Consider the following 15,355-nt stretch of genomic DNA (forward strand, 5'->3'; position numbering starts at 1 on the left):
AAAATAACAAGCAAACAACATACACAGAGAAGAAAACAACAGATTTTTAAGGTAAGAGCCACCTAAATGGAAATAGGTTAACAGTAACAGGCTCTCTCCTCTGGCACATTTACAAAGAGCCTCTCTCCACTGTCACTAGCAGTGGTCTTCCATCATGTTCCCCTATAAAAACTGAGCTTCAGATAGTGTGGTAAAGTGAAGGCAGGAAAAAAACAGAGAGAAAAGAGAGTGGGTAGGTATATATATTCTGTAAGGAAAATTATGAGAGGCTAGCGCTTTGTCAGAATTCCTACCATCATCAGTTAACTTCTGGTCATCAGGAGCCCCAGAGTCAGTTCCAATTTATAGCGACTCTATGTACAACAGAAGAAAATCCACCCTTCCTTCCACTATCCTCACTATCTCTAGTAGGTAAAAAGCCCCCGTTCCAGTCACTGTGTCAGTCTGTCTTGTTGAGGGTCTTAGTCTCTTTTGCTGATCTTTTTAGGTGACAAAGTAAATAATGCGTCAGGTTACAAATCAAAAGGTGAGTGGTTTGAATTCACCACCCACTCCATGCAAGAAAGATGTGCTGTCTCTTTCAGTAAAGATTTACAGTCTTAGAAATGCAGTACAGGGTCACTGTGAGTTGAAATCAACTTGATGGCAGTAGATTTGGTATCTCAGTTTAGAAGGCAGAAAACAAGTCATGGAAGCAAACAAACAAAAACCACACACAGACACACAGAAGCTTTTGAGCTGAGAACTGATAAACCCACTTCATCCTCTAGGTGAGTTTTGCCTGGAGTAAAGATCTAACTATCATTACGTGTGAATCTAAAAATACTCAAAAGTCAACAACAAACCAAAACTAATCCCAAGAGAAAACAACATATGCAATGATTTTAAAGTCAGACTTACTCTTTTACAGAAATTGCCGTTTTTAAAACTCTTCAGTTATAGTTCATGTTATATCAAAAACACTAAAAAAAACGAATGGAATTAATTTTATTTAAGTACCAAACATTTTCTCCCCCTCTAAATTAACACACACATTTTTCTGAGGGGGGGAAAAAAAACCCCAAATATAAAGAGAAAGAAGACTAGACCCTGAAAAGTTTACCTAAGAACTCTGAAGCTATGAGACAAAGATCCCCTTGCATATTTTCCCTGTTTTTGGCAGAAAACAGATTATAAAACAGAAAAGGCCTTGTTCAAAGGAATGAGAAACTCTGGTTACAAGTGCAAAAGTCAGCCATGTGTACTAATCCTCAGTATTAATGAAGTCAGGAGCTCCCCAGGGGCTTACAAGTCAACGCCTGGCAACGCTTGGGTGAACTAAGAAGTGGAACTGCTCAAGTGATACAACTTTCCAAGACCCTTTGTATTCCCAATGGGAAAGGTGAGGCTGCGAAGCTGACAGTGCCTTTCTAAGGTGTGTGACCAGCAATGGCTGTGGGGAAAACTGTGCAAAAGAGATGCTGCTGCTTAAAACAACACATTGAAAATGGAGTTACCCACCCCTCGACTCTGAGATCTGAGGAGCTTGGGTTGTACTTACAGGACTGATTACCTGGAAAATAAGTTCTTAGTGTGATGGTTAGGGGGAAAGGATTCCAAAACAGGGGACTTGAAACACCCAGGACCAACTGTCTACAGCCTCAAAAGATAAAGGATGGCAGATCTCATCTCAGAGATATTTTAAGTAGCTGTAAAGCCTGAGTGGCTCCGATTTTAAGCCTGTGTTTAGGTCAGGTTTGAAAAAAGGACTACACCTCTTTGCAGTAACTAGGCGCCACTTCTGATGCCAACTCGTGCTTTGCGTTTGAAATGGGCGACCACATACGCGCAAACAAGACCACCTACGGTAGACAATACGTGCCACAACCAATCTCCTTGGCATGCAGGTGCACACGTCGGCAAAATGCTTTCATGAAAAAGAAAATAAACTTCACGGCAGCGTGCTGTGATTATTGCCAAAATCTTGAGTAGTATCACATAATTAATTTTACATTTTGAATTTTTACAGAGGTACATAATCATGCCTTCACAGCATTTTAAAAATCAGACTTAAACACAAAATAAAAATAACCCCACACTGTATCAACTGAAACCTGATGAATTTATATATGCTGATACCCTGATCTGATCTCCTTGCACCACCTCCAAGGACTGGGTTAGATATAGCCTATTAATACACATACCTCACAATTAGAAAATAGAGTTATTTAAATGGAAAAATGCAGAGCAGTTTTAATTGAATATTCATTACCAGGAAAAGCAGTTGATGCAACTACTAATATATCTCTTTATCACTGTATATACCCTTTTCATTTAGAACATTAAAGGCTCCCTATCAGAATGCTCCTAAGGTTACAGAACAAGGGGATCCTACCTGGCTGTTTATGACAGGTCAATGATCAAACAGCAGAGTCAGCCAGTGGCCAAATTCCATCTGTTTCTTTAAGAATCACCAGAAACTGCAATTTCTTAGCTCTTGCTTCATGGATAAGACATAAGTCCTTTCCATGCACACATTAAGTACTATCAGGTATTTGCCAAACTTTTAAAACTGATTTTCAAGGAAAAATACATTTTTTCTGTGAATACTATTTTCTATACAGAACAAGCTTATTTTAAAGACATGTTCTTATAAAAAACACAGGTTTCAATGAAAATACAGCAATACTGTTTTTCCCTAATGATCAGTCTGTTTATTTAACCAACTTTATCTTTAAATAACAGCAGCCTTTGTATAAAAGTTAAATTTACCCAAGCACTTTACATTCACATGAACTAACAGGCACATGAGAGAAAAAAAAAAACATGTTTTGCTGAGCTTGAGAACATGATGCAGGTTTTACATCCATACAAAGAAGCAATCATTCCAAGTATTTTGACAATGCAGAGTGCACCAAGCCAGCTTTCCCCAACATCCTTCTCCCAGAAGCACTTGGAAGCTTAAAAACTTGCTACTACGTGTAAAGTAAAGCAAAAGCAGAGCTCTTATGACTACTGACTGCAAATGACAAAGTTTTGCCTGCTTTAGCAGGAAGGGGTCATGAGGAAAAAAAGATGCATGAAAAATTAATTTTAGGAAAGGTTAGCAGAGATTTTCAAAGGCCAGACACTTCTGCCACAAATGACTTCTGCTGCAGAACCAACCGCAAGCAATGGCAAATTTAACAGACATGACTTAACAGGCAATACGCTTGGAAACATTTACCCTTCCATCTCAGGAATGGCTCGCCTGTCTAGGAAAAGCCGAGATGCCCTAGGAGATTCTGCGCCTTGAACAGGATCTATGGTTAAAGAGAAGTCTTAGTTCACACGTGTTTCCCAGGGTGATGAGACGTAGGTGACAAAAGTTTTTCAGCAGTGAGATCTGCAAATGGTACTTACACAGCCTCCAGCAAGAATTTCTGCTGCCAGTGGGACCGAACCATCTTTGTTCATAAATTTATCCCTCACAAAATCATTCACCTTGAAGAAAAATATTTACAGATGCTGATGAAAAATATAAAGAAAGTCATTATACACTATACAGATACCTCTGTAAATCACAATACATATATCTCTCTAAATATATTTATCTTTTTGATCTGTTGGAATGATTATACATAAATTAATACATCTTAAAATATGAATGTAAATAAATTCCATTTTTAAAAGGTAAAATATATACACATATGCGTATTTTGTGAAGAAAAATGGTAAAATTTTGTTTCTGTTTTTACACTTATTACTGTGAGACATACTGAATCTTAAAATTGTTGTAAAATCTTTTTTTACAACAATTTTAAGATTCAGTATGTCTCACAGTAAAAAGTGTAAAAACAGAAACAAACTGTCAATAGTAAAATCTTTTTTTACAACAATTTTAAGATTCAGTATGTCTCACAGTAAAAAGTGTAAAAACAGAAACAAACTGTCAATAATACTATACAGAGAAGTTTAATGTTAAAAAGTATTTTATAAGGTCTGATTAAAAAATCATTTACAAGTCATCTAACTAAACGATCTAAAACTACTTTCATCATTGTGACCAATTTGGAGAAATCAGATTTTTTTTCTGCTTAAGTAGAAATTCAGTATCTAAAAAGAAATTTCTCAAGGATTCTCAAAGAACTCAATAGCATTAATTAAGGAAGTCTAATATTTTCAAATTGATACGTGTTACAGTGATTTTAAAGAACAAATCTGTGTTCTTCGCAATTATAGGTCAGGTAAGATTAACTGTCCCTCAGCCCCATTAATAAGGTGAAAGAAGAAAAATCAAAGATGCAAAGACAATATGGTACAACTGGGGTTTAAAATACTGGGACTTTATGGTCTTATTTAAATGTAGCATTTATCCATTCCATAAACATTTATTGAGGATTTATCTGTCAGATAAAAGTCAGATACTCAGAAAATAATAAAAAAGAATCCGTACATGAACCAGTCCATAAAGGACTGATTTCAACTAGAAGCTAAGCCCCTCACTACTGCTTTGGAAAATGGGATACCAAATTTACTTTCAATGCAAATTTCATCGGTAAATGCCACACGTGATTAGAAGATCACATGCTCTGAAGTTAAAAACCAGTTTTGAATTCTAGCCTCCTCTTCATCCTGTGTGAACATAGCAGCTATGTCCAAACTGCCGAGCCTGAGTTTCTCCTGATCTGTAAACAGTGGCTCAAACTTTGCTTGAGATTAAAAGTCAAAGGTCCAAGTAGATCTTTACTATTGTTGCTGCTATTCCTACTATTACTTTGATGGTGACCATAATGATAATGCTGATGACAGTCACCAAAGTCTCATTCATGTTTATTAGCAGATCTATGGATGTTCACTGTTAAGTGAGGGATAAATAAAGAGCTGTATGTGGTGAGTTCTCCCACGTTTCAATTAATACCCATAAGGAAGCACAACTTGCTGGTTCACACAAGAATGCCTGCTAGATTCCTGGTTATGTACAAACTCTCTGAATAAGAAGGATCAACTCCAAGGACTTACGGTAAGTTTTATGGCCTTCTCAGGGGCAACTCCCAGTAACTGCGGCAAGAGACCTAAAACACAACAAAAAGCAGAAGCATATTAAATAAATTAGAATTAACGGAACAAATCAACAGCTATACAGCGGGGATCACCACCTAGAAACCAGGGCAATCTTGGCAGCAATTTTCTGCTATTACCTTTAATGAGAATACTTGAAATGGAATGTTTAAGTACTAACTTCTAACAGCCACATCAGGCCCAGGAAAATTCCCGCTCACATCCTGGTTCATTTGCACTTGGAGTAAACCTACAGGGTTAGCAACAGAGGAGGCCTCACTATTCTAAGAGAAGTTTGTTGCTCTCCCTCCTGCTTTCTAAATCCTGGACTTTACAGACTATATTAATTTTTTCCCCTAACAATTTTTTTTATCCAAAACACATGTCCACAGTTCAGTCATTCGTTGAGTTAGCAACTATGAAACGGCGATGAACACAAGACAAACTTAATTTTCCTCTGATGAGTCTCAGGTGTTGAGTAGGAGAGAGGCCTTCCCGAGGAGGTGATAACTGGGGAACACACATTCTGAGAGGGGAAGCAGCAGGCAAAGTGAAGCCTGTTGTGTTTAAAGATGGGGACTATCAGTGAGTCCTAGAAATGGCAGGCTGGGGGAGGGCACCATAAGAGGGGAGGGGACACAGATGCTGTAGACACGTCGTAGGCCAGGAGCCTGGGCTTGATTTATTCTCAGTTAGATGAGAAGTAATTAGAGGGTAGTTTTAAGTCAGAGAGTGATGTGCTGACTCATATTCTTAAAAGAAAACAGCAGCTGTTGTGTGGAATACAGACAAGACATATATACTGGTATACTGGGTGTGTGTATCTGTCTGTCTGTCTGAGGAGGCTTCTGTCTGTCTGTCTGTCTGAGGAGGTGAGACGATGAGAGCAAAACCAAGTCTGACTACCCCTGCTAAGTCTTTAGCCTGAACATCTGGACTTGCTGAGCAAGTACAGGAAAAGTTGAGGGCTTAAGGTGAAAAGTGAAGGCTCTATTTCAGAGAGCAGGTTAAATGAGAAGCAGGTAAGATTCAGAACACAATGGGAAGGGGCGAATTTTTACAGCAAAGAACCTCTTTAGCGAAAGGCCGCTAAAATGGTAGGAGACCTACATGACTAGATTGAAAATGCAACCATTTTCCTCTCTTCCTTTAAGGAATAGAAAAGAAAACAAAAGTAAAGAAAAGAAAAATAACTTTCCTAGACACTCTAACCACACTAATCATTGTTGTTGTTATGTGCCATCAAGTCGCTTGTGACTCACAGTGACCCTATGTACAAGAGCTCTAAATGCCTTTCTATCCTGTGCCAACCTAGCCATCTCAAATGCACTCATTCCTACCACTCCACTCACAGAATCGATCCATCTTACCACAGGTCTTCCTCGCCTGCACCGCCCCTCCACCTTGCCAAAAATGGTATCTCTCTCAAAGGACCAGTCCCTCCTTGCAACATGTCCAAAATATGTTAGACGAAGTTTCAGAATCCTTGACTCCAATGAGCATTCCTGTTTCACCTTCTCAAGGACAAACCTGTTTGTTCTCCTGGCAGTCCATGGTAAATTCAACACTCTTCTCCAGCACCACAGCTCATCCATCCCTATTCACTGTCTAATTCTCTGATGCATAGCACGTAATTGTGAAGACTATAGCCCGGATCAGGCGCACCTCAGTCTCCAACCTGACATCCTTACTCTTCAGTACTCTTGAGAGGTCCCTCATAGCTGACTTTCCCAATTCGTCTCTTCATTTCCTGGCTGCTGGTCCCAAGAGTGTTGATTGTGGAGCCACGTAAACTAAAACTGCTGACTATCTCAATCTCTTCACCATCCATACTGTTGCTACCAATCGGCCCAGTGGTGAGAATCTTTGTTTTCTTCATGTTGAGCTTCAATCCATATAGAAGGCTGCAGCCCCTGACCTTCTGCTGAAGGCGCTTTAGGTCCTGCTCAGTTTCAGCAACCATGAAGATCAGGATATATTGGACCATGTGTCTTACTACTGTCTTGGAGCAGGAGCACTGGGGCAGTTGAAAACAATTTTCTCATTTAACTATACAAAGAAATCCACACTATTTCGGTGGGACAGCTGAAGGAGCAGGTGAAAAGCCAGGAGCTCAAAGCTGTAACTAGTATGCTGATACTTTTACTGAGTAGTACAATGTTTCAGATACTATGTGAGTTTCCACAGATCAATGGATTGCTCCATCTGCAGACCTAAGCCTGTTCCTGATAGCACAGCAATCTAGTCAGATGAGATTCCTCCCTGTACACATACCCACTGGAATTCAATTCACCGAGCTCCCTACCATGTCCTAGGTGTCTCAATAAGGACATGTGTCAGTTGTCGTTCATTTTTCTTGCTCAGCTGTTAACCTCTTCATTGAGATGTATCATTCTGTGCCCCTTGTGTTACAACTAGAGAAAACTACATACATGAAAACTCTATGCTTTAGGAAAAGGAGTGGAAAGCCCATTTCATGGTATACTAAATGATGATGATAATGATTATAAGGAAACATTTCTTCAAATGGCTAAAATTTATTCATTATCAGGTTAGCAAATGCTGGGACTGTAGCTCAAACCTAAGCTATCTTATTACACAAGACTCTATGCTTTTTGCACACCACTGAACTTTGCTGTATGCTTAATATGCACTGCACACCCGACCGTATTTGTCCATTTTTACAACCTGCCTGGACTCTTATGCATTTGAGTTTGCAAACTCTTCTTTAGTTAGCCTCCCTCATTCCCAGAACCACAGTTATTCAGACAAGGAGTAGACACCAAATAAGCATGCAGCCAATGAGTCCAGCATTCTAGACCCAGTGGTCTGGTACCAAAACAAGAGGCATCCAAGCAGGACACTTTTCTCAGGAGTCTGACTGAGGGAGTCCTTAGATATACTGGAGTCAGTCCACAGAGGCACGAACTGCGTAGACTTAAGAAAGGACTGACCTGGAGTCATACTGAAGTATCTGCAAAGAAACCAAAAGTAGGCAAAAGGTGTGAGCTTTCAGAGAAGAGAATGCACACCTCGAAGAGAGAGAGCCTGCAGCACCAAGAAGAGAACAGGAGAGCCAAACATGACCACTTCCCAGTTCCCATGTTCAGGCCCCTGGAGAACTCATGAACCTGGATGACCATGACTGGTCTGCCTTCCTTTCTTTTGCATGAATATTCACAATAAGTTCCTGTAGAGGCCTCACTAGCTGGAGTGAGACCTGCTCTTCACAATCCAAATGACCTGAAGTAGCACACAGGAGAAAAGAGGAGTAAGGAACCACGTGGGAAAAGCAACCACTCACATTCCAAGAAAGAATTCTCTCCCTACTTAACAACATCAACAAACTACACTTGTGAGCATCAGTCATAGAATTCTTGCTATTCAGGCCAAAGACCTGGGTTAAATTCCAAATCAGTGTATCTCCAGTGCAGTCACCTTCTGCCTGTCACTGAAGGCTGTTGTGCCACTATACTAAAGGGCCGGAAGGGTTACAGAGGAGCGCCTGGACTCAGGTAGACTACGAAGACATACTTGGTCATCCACTTCTGAAAACCAGCCAATGATAATCATATGGATAACCGTGGTCCACTCAGTAACCAATAGTGGGGAGAGTGGAGGACCAGGCAGTGTTTGATCCCATTGGGCATGGGATCACCCCAACTTCATGGAAGCTGATGGTTAACAAATTGCCTCCACTTCCTATAGCTGTTAGTAAGACCCCACAATATGAGAAGGGTTTATTATTATCTTAGGAAAACACAAGATTAATTTCCACTAGTAAAATGTGAGGATGAGCTGTTTGAGTCACTTCTTAATGTGTGAAATTTCCATTTTACCCTCTGCATTCAAGTCAGGTACCAAAATATTTAAATATTTACTTGCTGGATATATTTTTTTCTCATCATTAAAAATTATAGACCCAAACTGTGAATGGATTGAAAGCAGTGTGATTTAAAAGATTATCTCTCGTCTCCATAACCACCTCGTGATAGTCTTTATAAAACAGCCAGAGCGCCAAAGATACAATAACTTTAACAGGAATTTCTACTAGGCTCTGGATTCCTCCTGGTAAATGAAGTAATGCATTAAATAAAAAATAAAGCAAAAACTTAGCCCAACAATGACTACCACCACCACCACCACCACCACCACAACCACACACAACAATCACACTCTATTTACAACTAAAAATAAGTTAACAGATATTTATTGAGCAAACATTTACCAATTGACCTCTATGTGCCTGGCACCAGGAGAACCACGATGCACATATGTCTTTTCCTTGAGAAATTCTCACTTTGGAGGGATAGGAAGAAATGAAAACTCTATGTGTCAACATGTACCAGAAAAAGGACAAGCCACCTCTACACAAGAGTGCTGAGTGACACAGGCCAGGGCACCTGAGTCCTAGGAGGGCACAGTGATGAGAACCAGGTATTCTGCTTGCAGGAGGACAAGCACAAAGAAGAGATGATATTTAAGCTCGAGTGCTGGTGGTAACCAGAGAGTCACCGCAGAGATGTGCAACTGGAGTGGAGAGCAAAGAGATCCAGATAGAACTGTGTGCAAAGGTGTGGAAATCTCAAGACTGGGGACTATTCAGGGTTGGGAGCAAGATTATTGGTCAGCCCAGATGGCCATGCTTGGACTTGAGCACTACCCTGTTGCTGTCATGGGCCACACCAGAAGGGTGGTCTAAATCCTCTAATTCATGAGGTAGCTCCTCAGGAAAGTGGTAAAACGGACTATGTGCCTTCACAAAAGCGAAACATTCTAGAGGCAGGAGGACAGATGGCAAGAGCAGAGACCAAAAAGGTAGAGAGAGCACTTAAGCTTAGAGAGGAAAATCAGAGGACCCCAGATGTTGAGCTCAACAAGAATAAAGCCAAGGTGTGAATCCATCCCTAAGACCTAAGTGAGATATTTGTACTGGAGGTGCTGCTAAGTTATTATTCTTTTGGTAACTACTGTAGCTAAACAGGAAACTCACAGCAGATGTCAGCTTTCATGCCTATGACCCTCTGACCCTCTGAAAGGGCCTTTACCAAGACTAAGGGCATATGAGCTGGACATGAGGATGACAGAAGAAGAATTGATGCCTTTAAACTGGGTGCCATCAAGCTGAGCATGACCCATAGTGACCTTATGAACAAGAGATCTGAACCTTGTCATATCCTGTGTCCTCCTCACTACCTCTGACACACTTAAGTCCATTTCTGTTGTCACTGAGTCAATCAATCTTGTTGGGGTCTTCCTTTCATCTGCTGACTCTCTACCTTTCCAAGTATGATACTCATTCCGAAGAAACTGTCTCTCCTAGCAACATGTCCAACTATAACTATTTGTGTTCCTCTACTATTCATTGGGTTTTCAGAAGTTTGTTATTTAAGAAGCGGATGGCCAACAGTGCTTCCCAGTCTGTCTTAATTTAAAAGCTCTACTAAAATCTGTCCCCCATGGGTAACCCTTGTGGCATCTGACATATGAGTGGCATACCTTTCAGTATCACACAACCCACAAGTTATCTCAGTACAGCAAACTGAAAGACAAGGGCTGTACCAATGAAAAAAATGTTCTCCCCTAACATAACAAACTGAAAGACATATTATGATGGGAAAGTCTGCTGTTAGGGACCTCTCCAAAGTACTGAAGAGCAATGATGTCTCTCTGGAGACTAAAGTGTGTCTGATACAGGCCATGGTCTTTGCAATCACTTGTTATTCGTCAGAGTTGGACAATGACTAGAGAGGATAGAAGGAGAATTGATGCCTTTGAGCTGTGGTGCTGGAGAAGAGTATTGACTGCTAAGAAAACAAACAGGTTCATCCTGAAGAGGGTTAAACCGGGTGGCTCTTTGGAGGCAAGGTATTCTGAGGCTTCATCTGACAAGACTTTGGACATGTTGCAAGGAGGGACAGGCCCTTGGAGAGGTACATCATGCTTGGGAGGGTGGAGGGACAGCGCAGGAGAGGAAGGCCCTCTATGACTGGATTGATTCAGTGACTGGGGTAAACGGGATGGGTGTGTTGGAGACAGTGCGACTGGCATGGGACAGAGCAGAGTATAGGGCTGTTGTACATAGGGTCGCTGTCGCTATGAGTCACAAGCAACTCGATGGCACATAACAACAACAACCACCTCTAATAGCAAGAGACAAGTGTTCCAGACATCCCACAGACTGCCAAAACAAATATATCTTGGAGAAAGTGCAGCCAGAGTGTTCTTTGGAGGCAAAAATGATACAGCTTTGCCTCACCTACTTCAGGCCTGTTGTTAGGAGAACTATTTATTGGACAAGGACATGACACTCAGAAAGACAGAGGGCTGGCAAAGGAGAGGAAGACCCTTCAACTAAATGGACTGACACAGTGACTGCTATAATGGTCTCTAGTGTGTCAGAAAGTGTGAGGATAGAACAGGATATGACAAGGTTTATATCTGTTGTTCCTAAGGTCGCTATAGATCATACTTGATTCAACAGCTTCCAGTTTAAAGGCATCAATTCTCCTGTGATTCTTATTCATTGCCCAGCTCATATGCCCTTAGTCTTGGGTAAATGCCCTTTCAGAGGGGTCATGACCTATGGACAAGGAAAAGTCACAAACATGGGAACCCCTATCATCCTTCTTCTACCTTGACCACAGGAGGAGGAGGGGTAACATGGCAGAGAAAGCCTAGAAAGCCAATCTGGTTAAGACTTCATTTTGATCACAGTCATGTATATATATGGTTGACATCTGGTCAGTTCAGCAGAAAAATCAAGGCTTTAATAGAAAACATTTCTGTTGGGTGCAGGAAATTCATTTTAACGATCAGAAACAGAATGGAAGTGTGTGTTCTCACTCCTCAAAACAGTACTGTATTTTCCAACAGCCTCAAATGAAATTTATTAGTGTGGTCACTTCTCTATCCTTCTCTTTTTAGTTTAGCTCCATCAGCACATATGGCAATACTTCCTTGGCAAAGTTTACACTACCAGGAGGTTGCTAATGCGAGAAAAGATTTACAGGGCACAGTATTAATACAGGCTTTTGTCCTCAAATTTCATAGAATTGAGATATAAATCACACCATTCCCTCTGATTTTATTCCCTTGGGCACTCAACTAAGAATTGAGCTAGATGTGTGGGAATGAAGCCACAACAGAAATCTACAACTTAAGCTTCAAATACAAAAAACCAAGTTGTTTTGTTGACTCTGACTCTCAGCAACCCATTTTTGGTGACTAACTTTTCAAAATTCTTACCAGGCCTTTCTTCTGAAGTACTACTGGGTAGACTCAAGCCTCCAGTCTTTCACTGAGTAGCCAAGCATATGCATTATTTCTATTACTCAAAGATTCTTCAGTTTCTTATAACCCATCTCCATCAAGGCAACCTTGACTCACCAGGCTTCTGTGGCTATAAATCTTAATGGCAGTGACTACTCTTATCTTTCTCCCATGGACTGGTTGGTGAATTCAAACTGCCAACCTTTCGGTAAGCAGCCCAGCTCATAACAAACTATTCAACAGGGGCTTCTCCAGCCTCACAGAGTGTTCCAAACAGATGCTCCAATATGCAGTGTATGGAATCAGAGGATTACTATGCTCTTCTTTAGGAAACCTGGTGGTACATTCAGTAAGCACTTGGCGGCCACCTGAAAGGTCTGAGGTTTTGCCTCAGACGCTCTGAGGGAAGGAGACATGGCCGTCAGCTTCCTTAGCGATCACAGCTTTGCAAAACAACGTAGCGGTTCCTCTCTGTCCTACAGAGCTGTTGGAAGTCAGAACTGCAAAGAAACTACTTCATGCTGCTCTTTACCTGGAGAACATCTTAAAAATCTAACTGGAGAATCTCAGTGTTAGAAAAGAAATTCATTAATAATGTTGGCATAAACGTTTCTTTCCAGTTCTTCACAGTGAAGTGAACAGGTGGGTGTGGGCCAGGAGGTGGGAAGCCCAGTTTTGCACCTCTTTCATACTCAGTGGTTTTTGAGTAAGTTATTCTCTGAACTCCAGGTTCCTCACTGACAAAACGAAGATGCTAACTACTACTGAGGGGATTGCTATTATAATTACACCACATACACAGTGAGCCAGACAGGGTTCCCAAGCTGCATTATACACTGTAGGATGTTACATTTCTATCTTTTCAAGGGAGGTCCTTGATTCCTTTCTAGCTTCTAAGAGACATCAGCATGAGTAACATCATAGTCCAGAATTAGGCTACAGAGTGCAATATTGTCCCCAGTAGAAGACGAGCTGAACAGTGAAAACACATCTAGTCTACATTTCAGTCTACTGGTGTGTTTAGTCAAAGGTAAGACAGAAGTAAAATAACACATCTTCTACTATGTTTTTAAACTGAAGTGGAATCTTTAAATTAGAAACTTTGGAATTTCTCCTCAGCTGCTGAGCAAATTTTTTTCTTTTCATTTCTATCGAGGGATAGAATAGACCAGTGGATAACAGGATGAACACTAGACTCAGACTGCTGGCTTCAAATTCTAATTTTACCTATTCCTTCATAGATGCTGGGATACAGAAGAAAGGTTAAAGGGCTCGTCTCTAAGTTCTAAGTTATTTCCTGACAGTGAGAGATTTGAATCCAGGGCAAATCAAACCAAGGCTCTCTCTGTGCCTCCTGACACTAAGCTCTTCCCCATTCCCTCTATGGATTACTGCATTTTTCAGTCCTTGGGAAGCATTTCTCTCAACCCAAACTGTTGCAGTTTTTTCTAGACACTCAGCTTGTGCTGGGCTAGCACTTTATCCAGTGACTGTCCTGTCACACTGTAGAGAAGAGTGGTATCTCACATGTTCACCTCTTTCTTGCCAGGCCGTGGTGAATAGGTTCGCTAAAGCATGGGACAGCAGAGGGAAGGTGCCAGTTACAAGCTACTGAACCAGCAATACCTAGGTAACACGTTGGGATTAAGGCTCAAAGAAAGCAGTAGACTAGACCCAGGTTGTTAAGACTTTTGAAACCATAACAAGACAAATGTCCCAAAAGACTATGCTGGACAAGACAAGCAGAACAGATACTGAGATGCCACCAACAAGGAAGAAACTCACTAACTATGGCTGCTTTTCTATCTAAAATTCAAAGACAATAAGGTTAGCACAAGTTAGAGCAGGGTTTAGGGCTGTTGTACATAGGTTTGCTATGAATTGCAAGCGACTTGACGGCACATAACCACCACCACGACCCCCCCTCAAGAAATGTAAAACACAAAATTGGTTAAGAGGCAATTAGAGGAGGGATAAATAGCAAAGGCAGAGAAATAAGTCTGTAAGACACTGTTCCACTCTTGCAGCTTAAGCCCATCAAGCGTGTTGTCCTGTGATGCAGTTCCAATCTGGTGACCAGCCCTCTGATGTCGAATTCCTACCCTCCTGACCTCACTACTGAGGCCACTATTCTTGGCCCTGTCTTCCCTGACAGTCCTTGCTTTTCAACATCAGCTTAACCTTCCTTTCGGGAGCTATCAGCACTCTGCTCACTTTGTCTTAGAGCTTTTATTCTTGCTCCCATTTCCATGCCCTTCTCTCTTCACTTGCTCACTGGTCCCATTTGTCTTTCCTTCTCTGACTCATATTGGCCCCAGGCATGAGGCATGTCCACCCTCCCAACCTTAGGCCTGACCACGGTATCCCCTTTCCAAGTCCTCATTACAAGCCAGCTCTCTGCCTGCAATCTGAATGTGACCCCAGGTGAGTGCACAATGGACCTGGGGAAGAGGCAAAGTCAAAGATCTAGAATTGAAATGCTTGTTCATCTGGGTTAAATGTTTTACTTAAGTGAGCAGTTCGTTATCTTAACTACCAGCTCAGACTCAGGATACCTTCGAAGAATGAGTGTTAAAACATAAAACGAATATACTGATAATGGTTTCGAAAAGATTTCATCCTCTGACTCCTCTTTATTTGGGGGTGAGGAGTGAGAGTGCACACTAAAAGATCTTTGGGAAGAAGGATGTAGTCTCTTTTCATTCTAGGGTTTAGGAACCTTTAAGTTCTTGGTTACTTTTACTTCAATATAAATGATTTCTTTGCACCTAAGCTTTACATTTTTGTCCTTTGTTTCACCATCAAGAAAAGTAGTAGCTCATTATTATGAGGCTGGGACTGTACCTGTTCCTTAAGTCTTGCCTCCTCTAGGTGCCATACAATTTCAGCTTTTGTTAATTTCCCAGCATTTAGAAATCACCTGGCCTGCTCGGGTCTCGAACAACCTCTGTATTTAGCTGAGGCTTGCATCACCTTAGTCTCAGATGGTAATGCCCTGTGCTCTGCACACTCAGCTTACTGCAGATTTCTAGAGGCTTGACCAGCAAGTCATAAATTAGGCAAG

The 15,355-nt window shown here is 41.2% G+C and overlaps 1 protein-coding gene across 3 annotated transcripts in view; it reads right to left on the reverse strand.

Moving 5' to 3' along the window:
• The window catches only part of SLC25A13 (solute carrier family 25 (aspartate/glutamate carrier), member 13), a 220,490-nt gene that overhangs the window by 57,038 nt on the left and 148,097 nt on the right, over positions 1-15,355 (reverse strand). For all 3 annotated transcript variants that reach the window (XM_006880228.1, XM_006880227.1, XM_006880229.1), the window contains 2 exons: positions 4,981-5,033; positions 3,382-3,462 (listed from right to left, as the gene is read on the reverse strand). In XM_006880228.1, coding sequence (XP_006880290.1) covers positions 3,382-3,462; positions 4,981-5,033 — 134 coding nt within the window. The remainder of the gene's footprint in view (positions 1-3,381; positions 3,463-4,980; positions 5,034-15,355) is intronic.

This window comes from Elephantulus edwardii, unplaced genomic scaffold (genome assembly GCF_000299155.1).
Source record: "Elephantulus edwardii isolate Elephantulus edwardi_28Jun2011 unplaced genomic scaffold, EleEdw1.0 scaffold00007, whole genome shotgun sequence".
Taxonomy (NCBI): Eukaryota; Metazoa; Chordata; class Mammalia; order Macroscelidea; family Macroscelididae; genus Elephantulus; species Elephantulus edwardii.